This window comes from Tympanuchus pallidicinctus, unplaced genomic scaffold, assembly GCF_026119805.1.
Source record: "Tympanuchus pallidicinctus isolate F22 unplaced genomic scaffold, pur_lepc_1.0 scaffold25, whole genome shotgun sequence".
NCBI lineage: Eukaryota > Metazoa > Chordata > Aves > Galliformes > Phasianidae > Tympanuchus > Tympanuchus pallidicinctus.
In genome coordinates this window covers 6302400-6320510 of record NW_026294742.1, presented here as the reverse complement: position 1 = coordinate 6320510, position 18111 = coordinate 6302400, and the positions used below count along the sequence as shown (strand labels likewise).

Genomic DNA, 18111 nt, shown 5'->3' with positions numbered 1-18111 from the left:
TGCAGAGACACAAAAACAACAGGCAGCAGAGACAACGCTCCTCAGGAAGGCTGCAGTGCTGTTGCCACATCCAGTTCCTGGCAGCTGCCTGCAGCCCATGGTCAGTGACACTGAGGCCATATCTCTGGGGACACAGCCACTGCCCCCAGACCACACATGGCTGAGAAAATGTTTTAAGAGCAGAGCATTGTCCCTTGAACAGAGATACTGAGAATTTGCCTTGGTTTACTGAACTTCATTACATACCCACAGTGGGCATATGCAATGCCAGAAGAGGCAGTGAAGCAGCTCTGAAGTATTGTGAACTGTTTGCAGCCTATATCCATTTCCACACAGGTAACAGACACTCTCCTGCAGCAGTGACTTCTGCTCTTCTTTCATAGGCCTGACGTAAACTCCTGATGTCTTCACTGACTGCAGTAACACCTGACCCCAGCTGATTTCAGCTTGTGTCTGCAGTTCTGCTCAGAATCAGATGGTAACATTTTGCCTGAACTAACCCCTGGTCTCCAGCAGCACCAGTTATATGATGACATGGCACATTCCCCAACAGCTCCCTCCCCTGCTCTGCTCACCCAACACAAGCATTGAGCACTGGCCACAACACAGAGGAAATGCAGCTCGCATCCTGATCAGGGACTTCCTCTAATGGGCTCAGAGCGATTGAAATGCAAACAATTCAGAGTTAGAAAGCATTGTAAAAGCACATAAGCTCCTTTCAAAAGACAGAAAATGCCACCAGTAGCATTGTGTGAGGTGACACAGTGACACCTTGGCTTACCTTTGGCAGGCTGACGGGAGTCCTTGGCTTTGTTCTGGGATTCTTGATCAATTGCCTTTGATCCAGAGGAAGCAAATGATACTTCATGGCCTCGATAAGAAAGTCTTTACATGTGTTGTTATTCTTGATTAAAGCTTCTTCTTCAACTGTCTGAGAGCATGCACACACATGAAAGGTCATTTAAAGTGAAGCACTTGGTGGCACAGGTCACAAGGAGCACACAGAAACCAGAATTTCTCTTCCAAAGTACCAACACAAAAAGTGCAGAAGACAGACAGAGAATTCCAGCCCTTTCCAAAGAAACAAATGCATTCACATCCAAGCTCCCTTTCTTCCAGAATCATTAAAGAGCAGCAGCTCTCCCTCTATTTTATCACTCTCTGTCAGACACCTAATATCTCAACAGAGGAGAATTCAGCAGGAGTCTGCACATAAAATGAGTAATTCCTCATTTTGAGTCATAATTTTTAAGAAAAGGCCATATCTGTTCCTGCATCAGAGGATACAGTTAAAAAGAAAGAAAAAAGACATTATGCATTCATCTTCTGTATATCAATTTTATTTCTGTTGCGTTGACTTTTTAGACAGAAGATGAAAGCAGAGCAGTCTAAAAGCCCACATACCACCCTTCTCATCTCATTACTGAGGCCCAGATCCCAGGAATTATGCTGTCAAGAACAATCACTAAGTCAGACTAAGAGCACATCTCACCTACCATCACACAATCCCATCTCCACAGAGCCTGCTCCTGCACAGGACTCTTCTTAAGCCAAAATTATCACACGTACACTATAGAGAAAACCACGCAGCCTTGTACAAGCACTACCTGAGTGTTTTTAAGGCAAAAAATCTCAAGATATTTACTTCTAAATGCTTCCACCAAGACTGGCAGGAGCTCAGCTCCTAGCACTGCTGGGCAGAGCACAGGTCACAGTTTTACAGGGTTTCTGCATGCATGAAAACAAACACACACAGATTTCAGAGTCCATCCACTTTCCCCTTTTATTCCTCTGTTGACAGATTCTGCTTCATGCCAAATTAGCCATCTCAGAAGCAAACAGCCAAGCCACTGATTAAGAAGCTTAAGTGCAATATTAATTACTTATTTGCAGACTGACCTGTACAAGATAATCTCTGGGCAAAAGAGGGAGGCGAACATGCTCCATCAGTTTAGCCATGTGCTCTAAGCGAGACTCCTTCTCGTAATTTATCCAAGAAATAACTGCTTCAAAGACCTACGCAGATAAAACACAATGAATGTAGAGAAGAGAACAAACAAGGCTGCAGTCGCCTCACCCACACCAGAAGCGCTGCCTTCTGCAATGTTGAAGGAGATACAAGGTCTCTACCAGACAGATGAAGAAGTGGGGGCAGCTTGTAGCTAGAGCTATCACCTCGGTAGCCAAGAGGTGAACTAAGCATGCAGGTTAATGAGCACCTCCCATCTGGCTGTGCTGTATCACTCACTGAGCTGAGCGTGTGTCCAGGACAATCATACACCTCTTCTTGCACAGAGCTCCTGGAAGGCAGCCAGGAAACTTAATTGGCCTTTTGACATTTGCACTGGGCATTATTCATGAAATCAGCCACAACCATTACCACCGATAACAAATACCCCTCCTGGAGGAGCCAGCTCAAACAGCAAGTCACTGCGCTCACCTCTCTGCTTAATCAACACACCATGTCCCCCAGAATGAGAAACCCACAGGACAGATCTCAAAATACCCACAGAAGGCAGGCACAGGGAAATAAGGGCACGCCAGGCAGCAGGACAGCAAGGAGCGCAGTCTCAGCTGTAACACAGCAGGATGCTGATCTCTGCAGTGGAGAATCCCAGCGTCCAAATGACAGCCTGACACTCAGCTTGCACCTAATGAAAAATTACAGCTGTGATCCCTCTCTGCTTACTGGTGAGGTTCTGGGAGCATCCTCCTGCACAGCTGCCCTCGCCCAGTGCCTGCCTGCCAGGGTCTCCCCATGGTCAGGGCAATCTGCAACGAGACTTTTCTCCTTCTTCCATCCCTCCCCAAGGAACCATTTGGTTTGGGCCCAAGGTCAGTAACTTGACAACAGGAATGGAGGGCACCACCTCGCTCCTCAGCTGTTGCAACAAGTGTATCTGCAGGAGGCCCTAACAGACACACAGAGGAGAAGCAGAGCAGAGGGGCTTCCTCCTCTCTGCTAAACTATGCGCTTGAAAAAACCAAAGCGAGCAGTAAAGCAAGAGCCTCATTTCCTATGCCAACAAACGCTCTTTCTGAACTACTTGGAATTCAGGAAGCTGCAATAGGATTTCAGCAAGCAACAGGGAGCCCGGTAATCAAACCCCAGTGAACAGCAGAGGAAAACACTGCAGAAGCTTCAAGCGTTTTTAAATGCAAATAAACAAACAAACAAACAATTTCACTTTGGCTACAAGGCATTTAAAATGGAAACTAGGTTGTTAGCAGATTTTTAATTGCAAATGAGCATGGAAGAAGCAGAAAGCAATGTTTAGCCCACAAACATGCTGGCATTAACCTATTCTGCACCAGCCCAATAGGGCAGTGGAGCAATTAATCCAGGTACAGAGGAATACGACAGCAAAACATTCTGAAAGGAAGGTAAAGCAGCAGGAGTGTATGAGGCATTAACCACCTCAGTGCTGGTGAAAAACACAGAGGTAGGCACATACCAACACTACCCTGCTGCATATAATTTTTTGTAGTCGTGATAGCCAAGGGCTGCAAGTGTGCCAAGAGTAAAGGAATACAGTCTATCAAGCCAATTAGTATCAGTTGAGGGGTGGCAGAGGAAGGAGAGAACACATACACGGACCTGAGGCACTGTAACAACTAAGCTCTCCCTCCCCCTTGCTGTATTCTGGCTCTGCCAGGGCTCAGCTGTGACACGGAGAGGTGGGGATGCTTTGGCAAATGTGTGGCACACAGCAAATACAGGAACATGAAGACGTCTCACGAATTCTGGTTGGGACAACGTAGCTCTCAAACAATTGAGGTACTTACTATATTTTGCTGCTGAAAAATAATTACCTAACTACACACGGATGTATATGCATGTACAGCTACAGATACATCAATTACACCAGCAGATAGGAAAACTGCTTGTCCATGTGCTCATCCATCATACTAAGGCTAATCGAAAGCAGCAGCGTGCTCATCTGCACTCAATTTTCAGCACTTCTCTGGACTCCAGCACATATTTCACATTTATGTTCAAATCCTGTTCCCTGCTTATCTCCTGTTATTAGCATGCTGTTTTGAACACGCAGCTTACACTTCTATTTCCTTCCACCCATTTCCACATTCAACGTTTAGAACCAGCTAAAGAAATACTGCTTATGATTGTATAAAGAGGAGATGAGGGAGTGGGCACTTTGATTTCTCTGGGCTCAAGGCCAATCAAAAGTTTTTAACAATGCTGCAGAAAACTGGAATAAAACTGTTACTAAACGTGCACTTCTCTTTGCAGGCAGCTTGGCTCATGCAAAGCAATTCTGCCAGGAGTTCACGTAGTTTGTTTTCCCCTTCCAGCCCTGCCTGAGCAGCAGCAGCACGCTGCTGAAATGCCTCCGTGCTCCTGGTGTGCAGGCTGGGATCTCAATGAGGTCTACGTGCATCTACACCTTCTGTACTGCAGGTTTTCTGGCAAGCTTCGTGGCCCATATGGGCCCAAGTACATGCACATCTGCATGGGCTGGGGTGGATGGGTGTGCAACTCTGGAGGACAGAATAGCTGCCCAACCCCACCAAAACACAGGCATTCACCAGAGTGCCCAAAGGTCCAAGGCAGGTAACTCCCAAGCTCTCCTGTAGCCTCTACTGGCATTCCTCTTCCTGTCCCTGGGGCACACAGCCAGGAGGACTCACCAGGTACCATAACCCACCGCTCCCACTCCTATCCAGCACTGCAGACTGCATGAGAGGAGTTCAACATTTCGACCACAAAACACCAACCACAAGTGGTTTATTTCTCTCTTCCACTAAAACAACTGACGATGCCAGGAAAATGTTTTGTCCTTTTTGGTTGTGGGCTTTTTTTCCTTGTTCTGTTCAAAGTGCAACAGAAGGCAACGTTCCTCCCTGGCCTACTGCAATTCACCTGTTTTTGAGGTTTTACAACAGGTAATATGAGCTTTACACCAACAGCAGATGAGAGGTTGGAATTCAGTTCTGTTCCCCAGGGCTTTTGGAAGAGATACGGATCAGAGAATCATTACCTCCTATAAAGAACAACCAAGTGAAGGTCATTTTAATGTGGTTTAAGGATTCGCTCTATTTTTAATTTTCCTTTCATGAGCTCTGGTGGAAAATGGCCCCTAAAGAGCATAATGTGAGAACAGTTTCCAATGTAAAATCTAGAAACATTCCAACACTCTTAAACGTTGCTATACAATTTACTGTACCTTTTCTTCAGAGGAGACTGTGAGCTTGTCACTTGATATTAAACTGCAAACCTGGTCCAGACTAAGGCTAAGAAATTCTTCTCCTAGCATCACTTCAGGAAAGTGCTGCTCTGTTCAACAGATGAAAAAGGGGAACAGAAAATTATAATGATTTCAGTCAATGGAAGGACTGCAGCATTCAGAGAACCCCTATTATTACAGCTCTGAGCAACCAAGACAAACAACACACTGCATCTGAATGGTGGCACAAGGAAAAGAAAACAGTTGCAGAGGAGGTTGAGAAATGTGATGCTGTTTAAAGTAACACAAGCCTCATGAGACTCTTTCATAAATAACAATAAATCATAAAGTAAAACTTAATGTTCTGCAAAGCCACAAAGTTCATTCCAGGAGCAAATATGAGTACTGGTAACAACTGAGATAAGTGTCAATATCTTCCTTAAGAAAAGTAAACAACCCAGCTATCCTGAGAGTCAGCTCCTAACCCATTTCAACAACGTAGACAGAATCAAACCTGCCCAACACTTGGATGAGAGACTCCAGCAAGAGTCCCTGACATATGTAGGTATTCAAAGCGAAGCCCACTTTTAACACACATCAGCCAAATACTGCCAGTTTGGAAGATACAGGTCAGCAGCAAACAGCCAGGGGACCCAGAGCATCCAGATCCATCTGTGTGTGCAAAGAGGCACACAGACAGATGGGCAGGAGCGGAACCTTGCCTTCTAAACACAAGTGGGATCAGATCTCTTTCTCTGCTTCTACCTTCTAATTTTTTCTGGACATGCATAAACTTCACCTTCTTCCTCCAAAGTCCATCACCCACCTTCCCGGGCAGTTTTGCCTCCTTCCACTTAGACTGCAACTGCACAAGTTTCTTCTTCCTTTATGCCTTCAAATCCCTCCGTGCTGTAACTCTGGGAGCCACTTAAAACACAGCAATTCACATCTCTGCCTGTAATGCTAAACTGGAAGAATTCAGTTTGCAGTACAGATCCAAAAGGGATCATCAAATCTGTCATGCTTTACATCTAACCAGAAAGTATTTTCTAGGAAAGTATTTCTAGGTCAAAATGGCCATCAGCCAGTTGCAGGCAATTTTAGTTTTCCCATAATTTCTTACAATTTACACCAATTTAATCCTGCCATTTGCCACATCCCATTTACCTCTGATTGAAACACAAATCTTGAGCTTGGAGTAGCTCACACTCATATATCCAAAGAGATCCCTTTGCAGGGGATCTGCCTCTTCTTTTCACCTCTGTGAATAGCTCTGCCTGCCAAAAAGCAGCTAGCTCTACAGGGACATGAGCTGGCACAACTTCCAGAGGGGATCTCCTTGCAGAACTCACCCAAACAATGCCTTCCCCAATGCCGGTGCTGCAGCAGACACTTGGTTTCTCCAGCCACAGACTCCAGTTAACCCAATGGGCACTAAAACCCAACAGCTAAGCCAAAGGTTCTGACTAAAAATATCAGTATCTGGATAAAGCTTAATATTCTGTGTTATGCTGGAAATCACACACAAGATCTACAGATCTCTCCTGGTCTTAAATACTTGAAAAACAGGAAATGCTCCTGACACAGTGATCCGTGTGCACCCTGACTTCTGGGCACAATCTCCTATTCATTCTGGACTGGCATCTGGAAGAAGAAAGATATTTGATCTCTGTTATTTGTTGGAAGCAAGTAAAAATATTTACTGATTTTAATAAAGTAATTTGTGCCTGCTTCCACCAAGGCAGCTCCTCTGCTTACTGAAGTTCTCCTTTGGCCAGAACCAAGCACTGCCCAAGCGACTGAGCTCACATACACACGGACTCTTGAGCCTGGAGACTTCTGTCTTGGATTAAGGCCATTGCATAAACAACATAGCAAAAAGAATTTTAATGACATTTTTATTAATGGAGTTCCATTAACATTACATGGGCTACTGTACTAACTGGAACTTACAAAGGCCAATAAAACAACAAAGCAGACTTTCTAATTGCCAAACAACCAAATAAATATACAGTGAATGCACTGCTTGTTGAATTAAAGATTAAACAGGGCCTGGAAGCAAGGATAATGAGATACTACAAGCAAGCCTTTACACAATTAACCATTCCTTCCAGGGTACCTTTTCCTCTAGGGGATAATACAGCCAGAGCAGCTGAAAAGATTTTACTCTTATTTGCAAGAGAAGAGGAGGACTCAGTGGGCATGTTTTTATTCCACTGAGCCTACTTATGTCCCAATTAAGGATAAAAACCACACCAAGGAAAATGTTGCAGGACAGAGCAGGTGCTCTAGGAGAAAGCAGGTGTATTTTTGCCTATATAAATAGACAGAAAAGCAGAAAAACAAACTGAGCAGAGAAATCCCAAGCAGAATTCAAGGGCAACTCTCCCAGAGGAGACTGGAAAGTGCAGGGGAGCTAAAAGCACGTGCCTGCTTGAAACAAATTCACATTTACAATGTAGAGGAGGAACACTGAAAGCCACTGCCTGCACCTACCTACTGCAACCAAACACCCACTAACAAGGAATTAAAGAAACAAGAGTTCATCTACCCACGGCGTAAGCTGCCATTGCTCTGCAGACCAGAGGCTCAAGTTGCACAAGAGTTTGTTTCAGATGAGTGTTCCCATTCCCACCCACAAGATTTAGTCTTGCCTGCTGACAAATTTTCACAGAATGCACAAATCCCCCAAACACAGCTTGCTGCACTCAGCAGGCAGCAACGCCTTTGAGAGGGTAACAGGACATCAACTCTGCTGCTCAGCAGGAAGCCAGAGAGCTAAATAAGAACATACTAAGGAACTACTCTGTGGGCTGGGACACGGAGTTTGGGGTTTCATTTGTTGGGTTTTTGGCTTGTTTTTATTTTGCCTCCTGGTTTCCCTGCCACCAAACTACGTTTCATGATTTGCAGTATCACAACAAGTCCACAAATCAATAACACAATAAACAATTTCCTTTGCTGGTCTAGAAGCATGATGAGACCAATACGAACATATTGCTACAAGTTGCTGTGCCTACAAGCAGGTTTAACTCGACAAAGGGATGGATGACCTTTTGCTCACCTGCGTAGGCATTTGCCTGCTGCAGCAGTTCAGTACATGCGTGCACATCTGCAAAGGCTCGAATTCCAAGGCAGTTCGTGGGATGCAGCTGGGACTGAAGAAAGTCACAGCAGTTTTTTCTAACATCCATCAGCTGCAATAAACTAGCAGCTGGCAGCAATACCTGGAACAAGAAGAAAGAAAAACTGGAGTTAGCAATGGAGAAAAATTGATACCCAACTTGCAAAAGTTACATGCAATTCCTTCTCCAGGTAGAGAGGCATCACTGTGGATGCTGCAGGGTGCCCAAACTGCCCCACATTAGAAAGAGGGATTGCAGGAAGCTTGAGCAGGTTTTGATGACAGCAGAGCTCTCAGGAAAAACGTGGTCAGCCATTCAAATCAACAGCCCAGCCCCTACCTCACCCCCCACAGAATGCTGTGGACACTTAAGCACTGCTCATCTGTAAATGAGGTGCTGCTTTGTACCTACAAAAACAAAGGCAGAAATCGAAGACAAAACTGGATCAAGAATGCAACATCCGCTGGAAAGACCATCTTGGAGGTCAGTGAGCAAAGATAGGAAGTAGAGAACAACGTGGGTCAGGATCTTCCAGCCTGTGACATCAGCTACTTCCTTTCCTACGTCTTACAGCAACTGTGGACACTTCTTATCCCAGCTCTTCCGCAGCTCTGCTTTGCACATGGCCTTCAAATTGGGCATCTGTGCACAACATCTGAGCACAGATTTCCGGAAAACTATTTCCAACCCCCCCAGAAAACAAACAAAAAAAAAAACCACCATGAAAACCCCCTGCATCAAGTAGCTGCTAAACAAAAAAAAAAAGTAGGTCAGCAACATTCACCTCCCTGGATCTCAGCGCCAGAGAAGGGAAGAAGCCCTCCCCTCCCCACTCACCTCCCCCCATACTCCCATTTCCCATCATGGCAGGACACTCATAGCTTGCCCCAGGTTTTTTTAAGCCCCTGGCGCATTCCAGCCCAGCTCTGTGTTATCTGAGTGCTGCCACCAGCCACTCCAACAGGCAACAGTAAACAGAAAAAGAAAACAATTAACCTGGGAACCCATTTTGGCCCAAGCCTCTTGATGCCAGGAGGAGATTAGTTTGTGGTTTTGATTAAATCAAGATAGCAAAACTCTTGTGGTTTTGGAACCTAGCTGTGAGCAACTTTCTATCTGGCTGAACCATCTCCTATCAGCAGAAATGTGAGTGCCTGACCTGCCTACAAACCACCCATGACCAAAGCTTCCTCCACACACACCCTGTCCATTTAGTATGCAACTGCAGGTGGGGCTGCAGAGCTCAAGTGTTTAGGGTTGCTGCCTTCAGGAGAGAAGGAGCTCATCATTGATACTCATGTCTAGAGCTCTTTGGACATCCCAGTTCTCCTACTGCAGCATCAGGCTGGCTGGGTGGGCAGCAGGGAAGGAACCTCACACCGCTGCAGTTATTTCAAAATGAGCATTATCATATAACCCTTTAAAAGTAGGATAAAAATAGCTTATCAACAGATGAGAGGATTTTCTCTTTCTTATTTCCCAGCTAACATCTTACCACTCTACTTGTTTTTTTTACCAGGGAAGGCAAAAAGCAAGCAAAGGATATCCGCCAGCACAATGTCTGTTTCCTTTAGAAATAACAGGAGGAAATGCCCTGCCTAATCATACAGCAGGACCCAACTCCAGCCTCATTAACACCCAGGCAAGTTACTCACTTGGGTCTGAATTCGGCTCCTAGTATTTGAACACCAACCACTGCAAACAATTTAGAGCAAATATTATTCAACCTCCTTACCAAATCCAATTGTCTTTTGTAATTGTACCTAAATTATGTGTTATACTACTGAGACTGATTTCTTTGCTAAATAAATTATGTCCAGAACCTCATCTATGGCACTGAACAGTAATAACAATCTATTTCTCCAGCTGTGCTCTCTGCAGACTCTGTACCAGCTTCACATTTTACAGAACACTGTCTGTGCCATTAAATACTTTCACAAACCTTTGATGTCTCCAAACTAGAAACATCTTTCAGCCAAAAGTGATCTGTGTTGCTGTAAGGTTCTTTCAACATTCAGGGCGTTAATGCTGGACTTCAGAGCCTGAAGTTAGCTTGCAGGTAACCTCAGCAAAGAGGCAACCCACCACATTCCACCTCTGCAGATGGGGAGAGGAGCACTTCCCCAAGGCAGGAGAGATATTCAAGCTTTTAAGCCGCTTTGACAATTTAGTCAAATTGGAAGCCAGGAAAGGTACTGGCTGTAATCCTCAGCAGCACATCCAGAGCCACAGCTGGGATCACACATCTGTCCAAACAGGGAGACAGCTCAAAGAGGAAGTCATGAGCAAGAGAAACAAGCAGATTTTGCATCTGCAGGGCAGGTTCAACACTCAGTTTTCATCACATAATTCTACACTGCACATGGAACACGGAGATAAAATGACATTACTATCATGTGGCTATTCAGTGTAAGGAAGGCAATGAGCCTTTACCACTCCCCGGTTGCTACCACACAGGGTAGCATGAGCAACAGTGGTTCTGCTGAAATGCTTCACATGGGTGAAACAGCCAAAGCAGCACACGTGTGGGATCAGGAAGCCACAAACCTCCAGGAACAGGCATAAGAAGGGATATAAAAGAGAGAAAACAGGGAGAAGCTTGCAGCTTCCCTCCTGATCTACCTTCTCCGACTTCACACAGAACAGCTGAGCTGTTTCTCAATAAGAAGTGAGATTAGGAAGCAGAGGAACACCTGCCAGGCTCCCCAGTGTCACACATACAATTCAACCTAGAAGACCTCCCGAAGGCATAGGAAGGACAGCAGGCCAGCAGAGCTCAGCCTGCAGCTGAAGGACTGCAACACTCCAAGAGAGCAATGCCATGCACGGAGCATTTGCAGCAGAGAGAAAACAGTGCCAGATCACTGCATTTCCCAAAGCTGAGCTGAAAGGCTCTCTGCCTTACCCTCAGCTTGAACCTACTGTCACTTTTGAAGCACTCTGTAGGAAGGGAGATGAAATGACCCACTTTGCACCCCTGTACTGCGGCTGTATTGAAACTGCATCTGCCTCAGACACTCTCCTTCCTTTCTTTTGAAGTCTTTAAGTCCTTTGGGAAACCTGAGGTGCAGAAGCACGCTTCTGAATAGGAAGTGCTATCGATTCCAGCAAAGCTTTATTCCTCTTTTCTCAAGTCATTTTTTATTATGATAGCTGTGTCTGCAAAGCTGACAGTTTCAACATCTATTTCCCCCAGTAAACCGATTTCCAGACATCTCTTCATTTTCCTTTCCATCTGAGCCATGCCTCAGACTGTGGTAGCAGACAAGGACACACCATGCATACAGTACTGTGTTTCATCAGTAAAGATTTAATTGTGAAACCAGGTTAATCTGGACTTTTCCCAGGGAATCGTTACAAACCTAATGGTAACGACTTTCTTAATTGGGCGGGTAATTCTCAGGCTGCCTGCAAGTAATTAAGTGTCATTGGTAAGAACGGGTATGACATGCTAAAACGAGACAGTATTCACCACCTATATCTCTCTTGGACATCTGCAGCCCAACCAGGCCTTCAGTGAACATCAGTGAACATCAGTGAACTTCCCTAATTCACTCCTATCAGTTTTCCTCACTTCTGCAGAAACTGCACAGCACAGATTTTTTTTCCCCTAAACAAATGCATCATGCTCCACATTCAAATGAACAATATGTGTCATACATATGATACACATGTATTTCCATCTAACCTCGACGTGGGGTACAACAGAAAGGGAAGAGGAATTCCTGGATGGATTTCCCTCAGACTACAGCATGATTGCAGTGAAGACAAATTCCTCCTCTGCTCCACACCTTCCAAACAAGTGAGAGTTTAAATCCCAGATGTGTTCTGAGACAAAACACTCAGTACAGAAACCCTGAGCCATCCCACTGCTGACTGTAATCACCTTGTGATCTCTCTGAAAATGAGTTCCAATATATAAAGAAGAACTGAGCTGGGCAGGCTGGCTCTCATCTGTGTTTTAAAATAAAAGAGAGGAGGTTTAGGTTAGATGTTAGGAAGAAATGAGGTGAGGTACTAGCACAAGCTGCCCACAGAGGTTATGGATGGATGCCCCATCCCTGGAGGCATCCAAGGCCAGGCCTGATGGGCTCCTGAGCAGTCTGGTATAGTGGTTGGCAGCCCAGCTTGCAACAAGGGGGTTGGAACTAGGTGGCCTTTGAGGTTCTTTCCAACCCAAGCCATTCTTTGATTCTATGATACTCCAAAACGAGCACTTGCTACAACATGGCCGCTTTACCTGCACACTTGGACAGACCTTTGAGGGGCAACTTGCTACAGAGATGACTGGAACTGATGGTGCTGGCCCCTTGGAAAACAAGGAAGGATGTGTGTACAAGAACAAAACAAAAGCCACAAAAAAAAACCCAAAAAAACAACCCAAAACTTTGTGAAACAAAACGTCAAACAGCTACACAAATACACGCTCGGGCAAACAGCCTCACTTCCTGGAGACCCTCTTAGGGCTACAACAGCAAAAGGAAAGACAGGATTCTATTAGAAAAGAAACAACCAGGCACTGATAAGAAGGCTTGCTGCTGCGACAGCTGGGCACTGCTTCACATCAGAGCAGCACACATGGGAGCTCCTGCCATTGCTCCCACCACACTTTCACTACTTGGCTTTTCTCCTTTTGACTCTGCTCTTGTTTTCTTTTGCTCACTGACAAGGCCTTTCTATTTATTCATGTGTTGGATACATTGGCTGTATCTGCTCATTTCATGCCATTTAGCAATCTTTTCTCTTGTCATTTCTATAGTGAAGTTAACTGGCACGTTTATCCAGGGCTTGCTTCTTCCACTTTCTTCTCGCTGGTTTGCCTTCATTGCTGTGAACCTTTCCAAGGAATAACAGAAAATTCTTTTCTGCTGACCCTTCTATGGCCATAGGTGGACATTAACCCACTTACAGCATTCTGTTCAGCAATAAAATACCCACAGGCAGGAGGGAAATTTCTCTTTAAAATTTTGATGGGCTTCTTCACACAATGATATTAAATCCCATAAAACATTTTAAGCTCAGACATTTTTAACACACAATAAAACTTAGACTAGTCCATTAATCTTGCCCTAGATCAGCTTCATTTCTTAGCCTTCATGAATTAATTTACCTCCAGCCTACAGAGTTGCTCACAAGGTGGTTATTTAAATAAACTATGGAGAAAAAAAACCTGCTTTATTCTAGAAAAAAAAACCTCTACGCCTAAAGATTAGTATTCACCAAACATATTTTTGATCTTATTGTACAAGAGAGGTGAGCCAGAATATGAAGATATGCATAGCTCCTACTTCAACTCCTTGTAATCCCCAGACCACTGCAAGGCAGGATGTCATCTGGCTTTACTGAAAAAAGATTTTGAGCTTTCTGTTTGATCAGAAAATGCAACATCTGGGCTTCCGAGGCAGGTCTCTCCTGTCAGCACACAGCAGGACAGAGCTGGCACCACAGCCTGCCCCAGCAGCCACACTGCTTGTGCCAGGTGCAGCTGCACAAAGCACTGTGATGCTCTCCTGGAGAAAAGCTGGAGCACACGTGGTAACTTCCAGCGAGCTCCATTCAGCAGCCTGAATGGCTCCAGCACACCAGACAGCATCCCGAGCTCAGCCCATTCCACGTGCTCAGTGCTCCTGGACTCCTTGGGCAGCCTGGTCTAGTATTGAATGTGGAGGTTGGTGGCCCCGCATGTGGCAGGGGGGTTGGAGATTCATGATCCTTGAGGTCCCTTCCAACCCTGGCCATTCTGTGATTCTGTGACCACCTACCAACCAGCAGTATGAAGGGAAAGCAGATGCTTCAGAAAGCACATGGATGTAAGGCTTCACGTTTCCCCCAGGAAGATGCCAGCTTGATGGTGCATAAATACCATTTTTTCCCCAGCAATGGAGGACACCAGAGGTCCAAGGAGCTTCACCTTGCTTTCCCACTATAATTACTGAAGTTATATGGTATCTCAGATACCTATGAGCTCGACTGCAATGAAGGAGGGGATCTGCAATGGGTTTGAGCATCTTCTTTGCTCTGACAGCATCTGGAAGATTAATGCAGGAAGAGCCATGTGCTACAGCACACCAAGGGCCTGTGCCAATCCGCAAGGGATTGGAGCAGATGAGCGTGTCCCAGCCACAGCAATAACTTGAGTTCAAGCAGTAATGGGTTTCTAAATAGTCTAGCTTTGCTATCTTCATTAGATCAATAGAAGCATTTCTCCTCTCCCTCTCCAGTGACACTGACTGCTGTACCCCATCCATTGCCCAAATCACAGGCAGGAAGACACCAGGCTCCAACTGTCACTTACAAACAAAAATGAGGAACAAGCAACAATCTCCCAGCATCCCTTCCAGACATCAGCAGCTAAGTGCACAGCCCTTTTCTTCTCATAAATACTAGCACAAAGAAAAAGCTTTACCAGTAGCCTTAGCCATGTGACACAGACAACAAAACACTATTCCTCAGCATCCTGCTTTGTCTGTAGTCTGCCTTTCAATTACTCCTTCCACTTCCAGACTAATATTTGCCTCAAAGAGCTGCAAGACAGAATGCACACAAAGAAGGGAAGAATGCCCTCATTTTAACAATATATTCCACTCAAAGCTCTGCCAAACTATTCAAATTCCCCAGAACTTAAAAACGAGCAGCCAGATTCCTCTGCCATGACCTTAAGCCACATTTGACTCTCTGCTTGTTTGAGTGTATTTTGACCTTCGACAGACTGACCCACAAGTCAGCACAGCTTCTTGGAAGGCAAATGCCTAAGCTCATTATAAGAGCTCGATACAAAGGCTAAATGCAATAAGACTTAAGCACAGGCAAAGCAGCAAACTGCCTCAAGACTAAACAAGGCTGGAAAGAGCTCTTTTTTCAAGTTCAACCATTTACTTTCCTGAAGAGATCACTCATCCCCAAGGGCCTTTGAGGAGCCAGCTTCTGACTTGGGTTTCCAGGGGAGTGACTGGAGCAGACTCACCTGCACGTTCTCTTCCGTGACCTCTATCTCAGCTGTGTAGATGTAATCAATCAGCTTCCTCAGTGTCTGCCCATCCACGTCTTTTATCTCGATCTTCTTGGCTTTGCTTTCAGACATGTCTCCTGAAATGTATTTTAAAAGGACAGTCAGTTTGCTGTGCAGGAGCTCTTTTCAGGCCATTGTTCCCCTCACCTCCAGCACATCCTGCTGGTACCTAATGACTGCCCTGACACTATTCCTGACCATCTGAAGAGGAACACCGAGATTTTCAGAAGCCTCTTAATGCCACCTAAAGAGCATCTCAGTGTTAGCAGACATTATATAAGATAAAATTCACCAATAAGAAAAATGAGGTTGATTTTTTGCAGGAAGACAACCTGCCAAATTCAGCTGTATTTAAACATGTATGGGGACTGAAAAAGCAACACGGCCCTCCGCTGTGTCTCATCACAGAGATAGGATCAAAGAGACTTTGGACGAGCTTTAGCAGAGCTCACTTTATTCAAGTACTTATTATAAATACATATATAAGGTGGATGAGTAAGCTTCAACAGCTATGTTCAGGTGCTTTGTGGCATGCTGCACAAAATAAAGGCAAGGTGGTGTTACCCTCCTTCTTGATAAATAACCTGAAACCTGCTGAAAGAAACAAGTGTACATCCAGTATGCACAGAGTGTGCTGTAGGAAGGAGAGGGGACCCCCTGAGGTCCTTCCAGCCTTCATGCACAGGATGACATCACCCAGCCCAGACTTAACCAGCAGGATCTCCAGGAAACACAGAACAGAAAGAGCAAGCTCCAAAGCAGAGAGGAAACGATAAATGAAAAACTAAATCTAAGCAAAACAGAGCTTCAAAAAATGTTAATTCTTAAACCAGAGCATGAATAATCACTACTCTAAGAAATCTGGTGACTCAGTACTGCTGTGGGATTAAGAGGAAAAATAGTTTTTGCAGCCTAAGTGAGAAGTAATTACAGCCTACAGCTCCATGCAGAGCACAAGATGTGTCCAGGCACACTGAGTGCACAGCACACAGCTTGGAGCAGGGTGCCAACAGGAGTCTGAGCCTGAGCAAAGCCCAGGTCCTGGACATTAAGCCTTTGGTGCTTCACTTACACCAATAAGGAGGCAGATAACAGGAGTTGAGTCAGAGCACAAGAATGAGAAGGGCCAGCAACATCCCAAGGGAGACACAGGCTGAAATAATATTTGCTCCAGCTTCAATTTTTAAAATTCATTAGTAACTGTTTCATTAAGAGAAGCACATGAATACAAATATACACAAAGGGATACAAGTTGGGTTTTTTAATTGGTGAAATAAACTGCTCAGCCCTAAAACTTCTCCCTACCCTACAAAAAAAATATATCTCTATATAATGTACATATATACATATACATATACCTGCCTGCAGAGGAGAGATGGCTCAGCTCAGCCCACATGGAGCCAGAGCTGCCTGGAAGGACCCAGACAAAATCCCACAGGTGAGGGGCAGGAGCTGCAACGACAGCCCACTGGGAGCAGGGGGCAGGGGAAGGGCTGGGACGCTTTTCAGGATCAATGCAGAAACAGCCCAGAGGGATTGATCTGATAACATCGGCTGTCTTTGCGAGCTCACGTGACACAGACAACAGAAATAAAGGCTGTGTGGGCTTCTACACCCACCAGCAAGCTGCCAGTCCTGCATGCTAACGTCTCCCACTGGCTCTGCTCTGATAACATCGCACAGCCACAAGGGAGTCACACTGTGCCCCAGGGCAGGGGCAGTGGGACTGGGACCTGAGCCCTTCAGCCACATGCCCTAGTGAAAAAAATAAGAAAAGTCCAAAACCTCACCCCCTAAGTTCTTGGAACTAGAGGAATTTGAAGATCCCTCCCAACCCAAGCCATTCAGTGATTGCTGAGTTGATGCCTCCTCCCACATCAATGCTGAAATCTCCCCATCCTTCTCATAGTAACAGCCCTAGCAGCACCTCCACAGTACCTGCTGTCCTACTTGAGATGATTACTGTTTGTGCTTTTTTTTCCCCATACCGATGGAAATTATAGTCATCAGTCATCCCCAATCGTGATGCCAACAAGGACCATGCATCTGAAACACTCTAGAAAACCAATAAAGAATAGGAAGTGCGGGGTCCTGCCTCTCCTTCAAGCAGTGGAGGATGCAAGTGGAACAAGTGCCTGTTTATTGCAGGACTTCTCAAGGCTTTCGTCAAGAGACATGCCTAACCAGAAGTCACTAGATGGCAAAGGAATGATCTCAAGGTCATCAGAAGGCCATCCACGAGTCCAAGATCAGGTCAACTTACAGGAAGGGACACACCTGCAGCCAGCATCAGACAGTGGGGTTGAGCTGTGGATCCTGGTTCGGTTCCAATTGCTCAACGCTTTATCCTGACCAGAGGATCCACCCCATTCCCCAAGAAATGTTTCCTCCAGCAGGGATTCTGTGAGCCCAAGCTGCTCTCAGCCCCGCATCCATCCTGCAAGCATGCACACACAGTGGTGCAGCTGCCAAGTCACACTGCTGACGTGCAATACAAAGCAGAAAAATCCTAACAAATAGCCAGGCTGAGATTTTAAATACTTCCCTTCGGAAACTGAACCAACACAGCTTTGCAAGAAGATCCAGTCTATAAAGATTTGGGACCAGAACTGAATGGACAACTGGTCGTTGCCCAGTGCACTGCCTGCAGGGACGTGTTGGGGCCCCACGGCTGCCATCCAGCCCAGGGCACACTGAGCAGCCGCGTGACTGCAGGGCCTGATTACTGGTTAACTTGCTGCATGAGGGATTACACTTCTGGAGAATTCCTGTGTGGAAACATGAGCAGCCC

The 18111-nt window shown here is 45.5% G+C and overlaps 1 protein-coding gene across 4 annotated transcripts in view; it reads right to left on the bottom strand.

The window, feature by feature from the left end:
* Nucleotides 1–18111, bottom strand: part of KLHL3 (kelch like family member 3) — a 112802-nt gene that overhangs the window by 13145 nt on the left and 81546 nt on the right. For all 4 annotated transcript variants that reach the window (XR_008208204.1, XM_052689409.1, XM_052689408.1 and 1 more), the window contains 5 exons: nucleotides 15276–15397; nucleotides 8251–8413; nucleotides 5187–5296; nucleotides 1900–2016; nucleotides 782–931 (listed from right to left, as the gene is read on the bottom strand). Coding sequence is in view for 3 of the 4 variants with exons in the window: in XM_052689409.1 (XP_052545369.1) it covers nucleotides 782–931; nucleotides 1900–2016; nucleotides 5187–5296; nucleotides 8251–8413; nucleotides 15276–15397 (662 nt within the window). In the remaining variant the exon portion in view is untranslated. The remainder of the gene's footprint in view (nucleotides 1–781; nucleotides 932–1899; nucleotides 2017–5186; nucleotides 5297–8250; nucleotides 8414–15275; nucleotides 15398–18111) is intronic.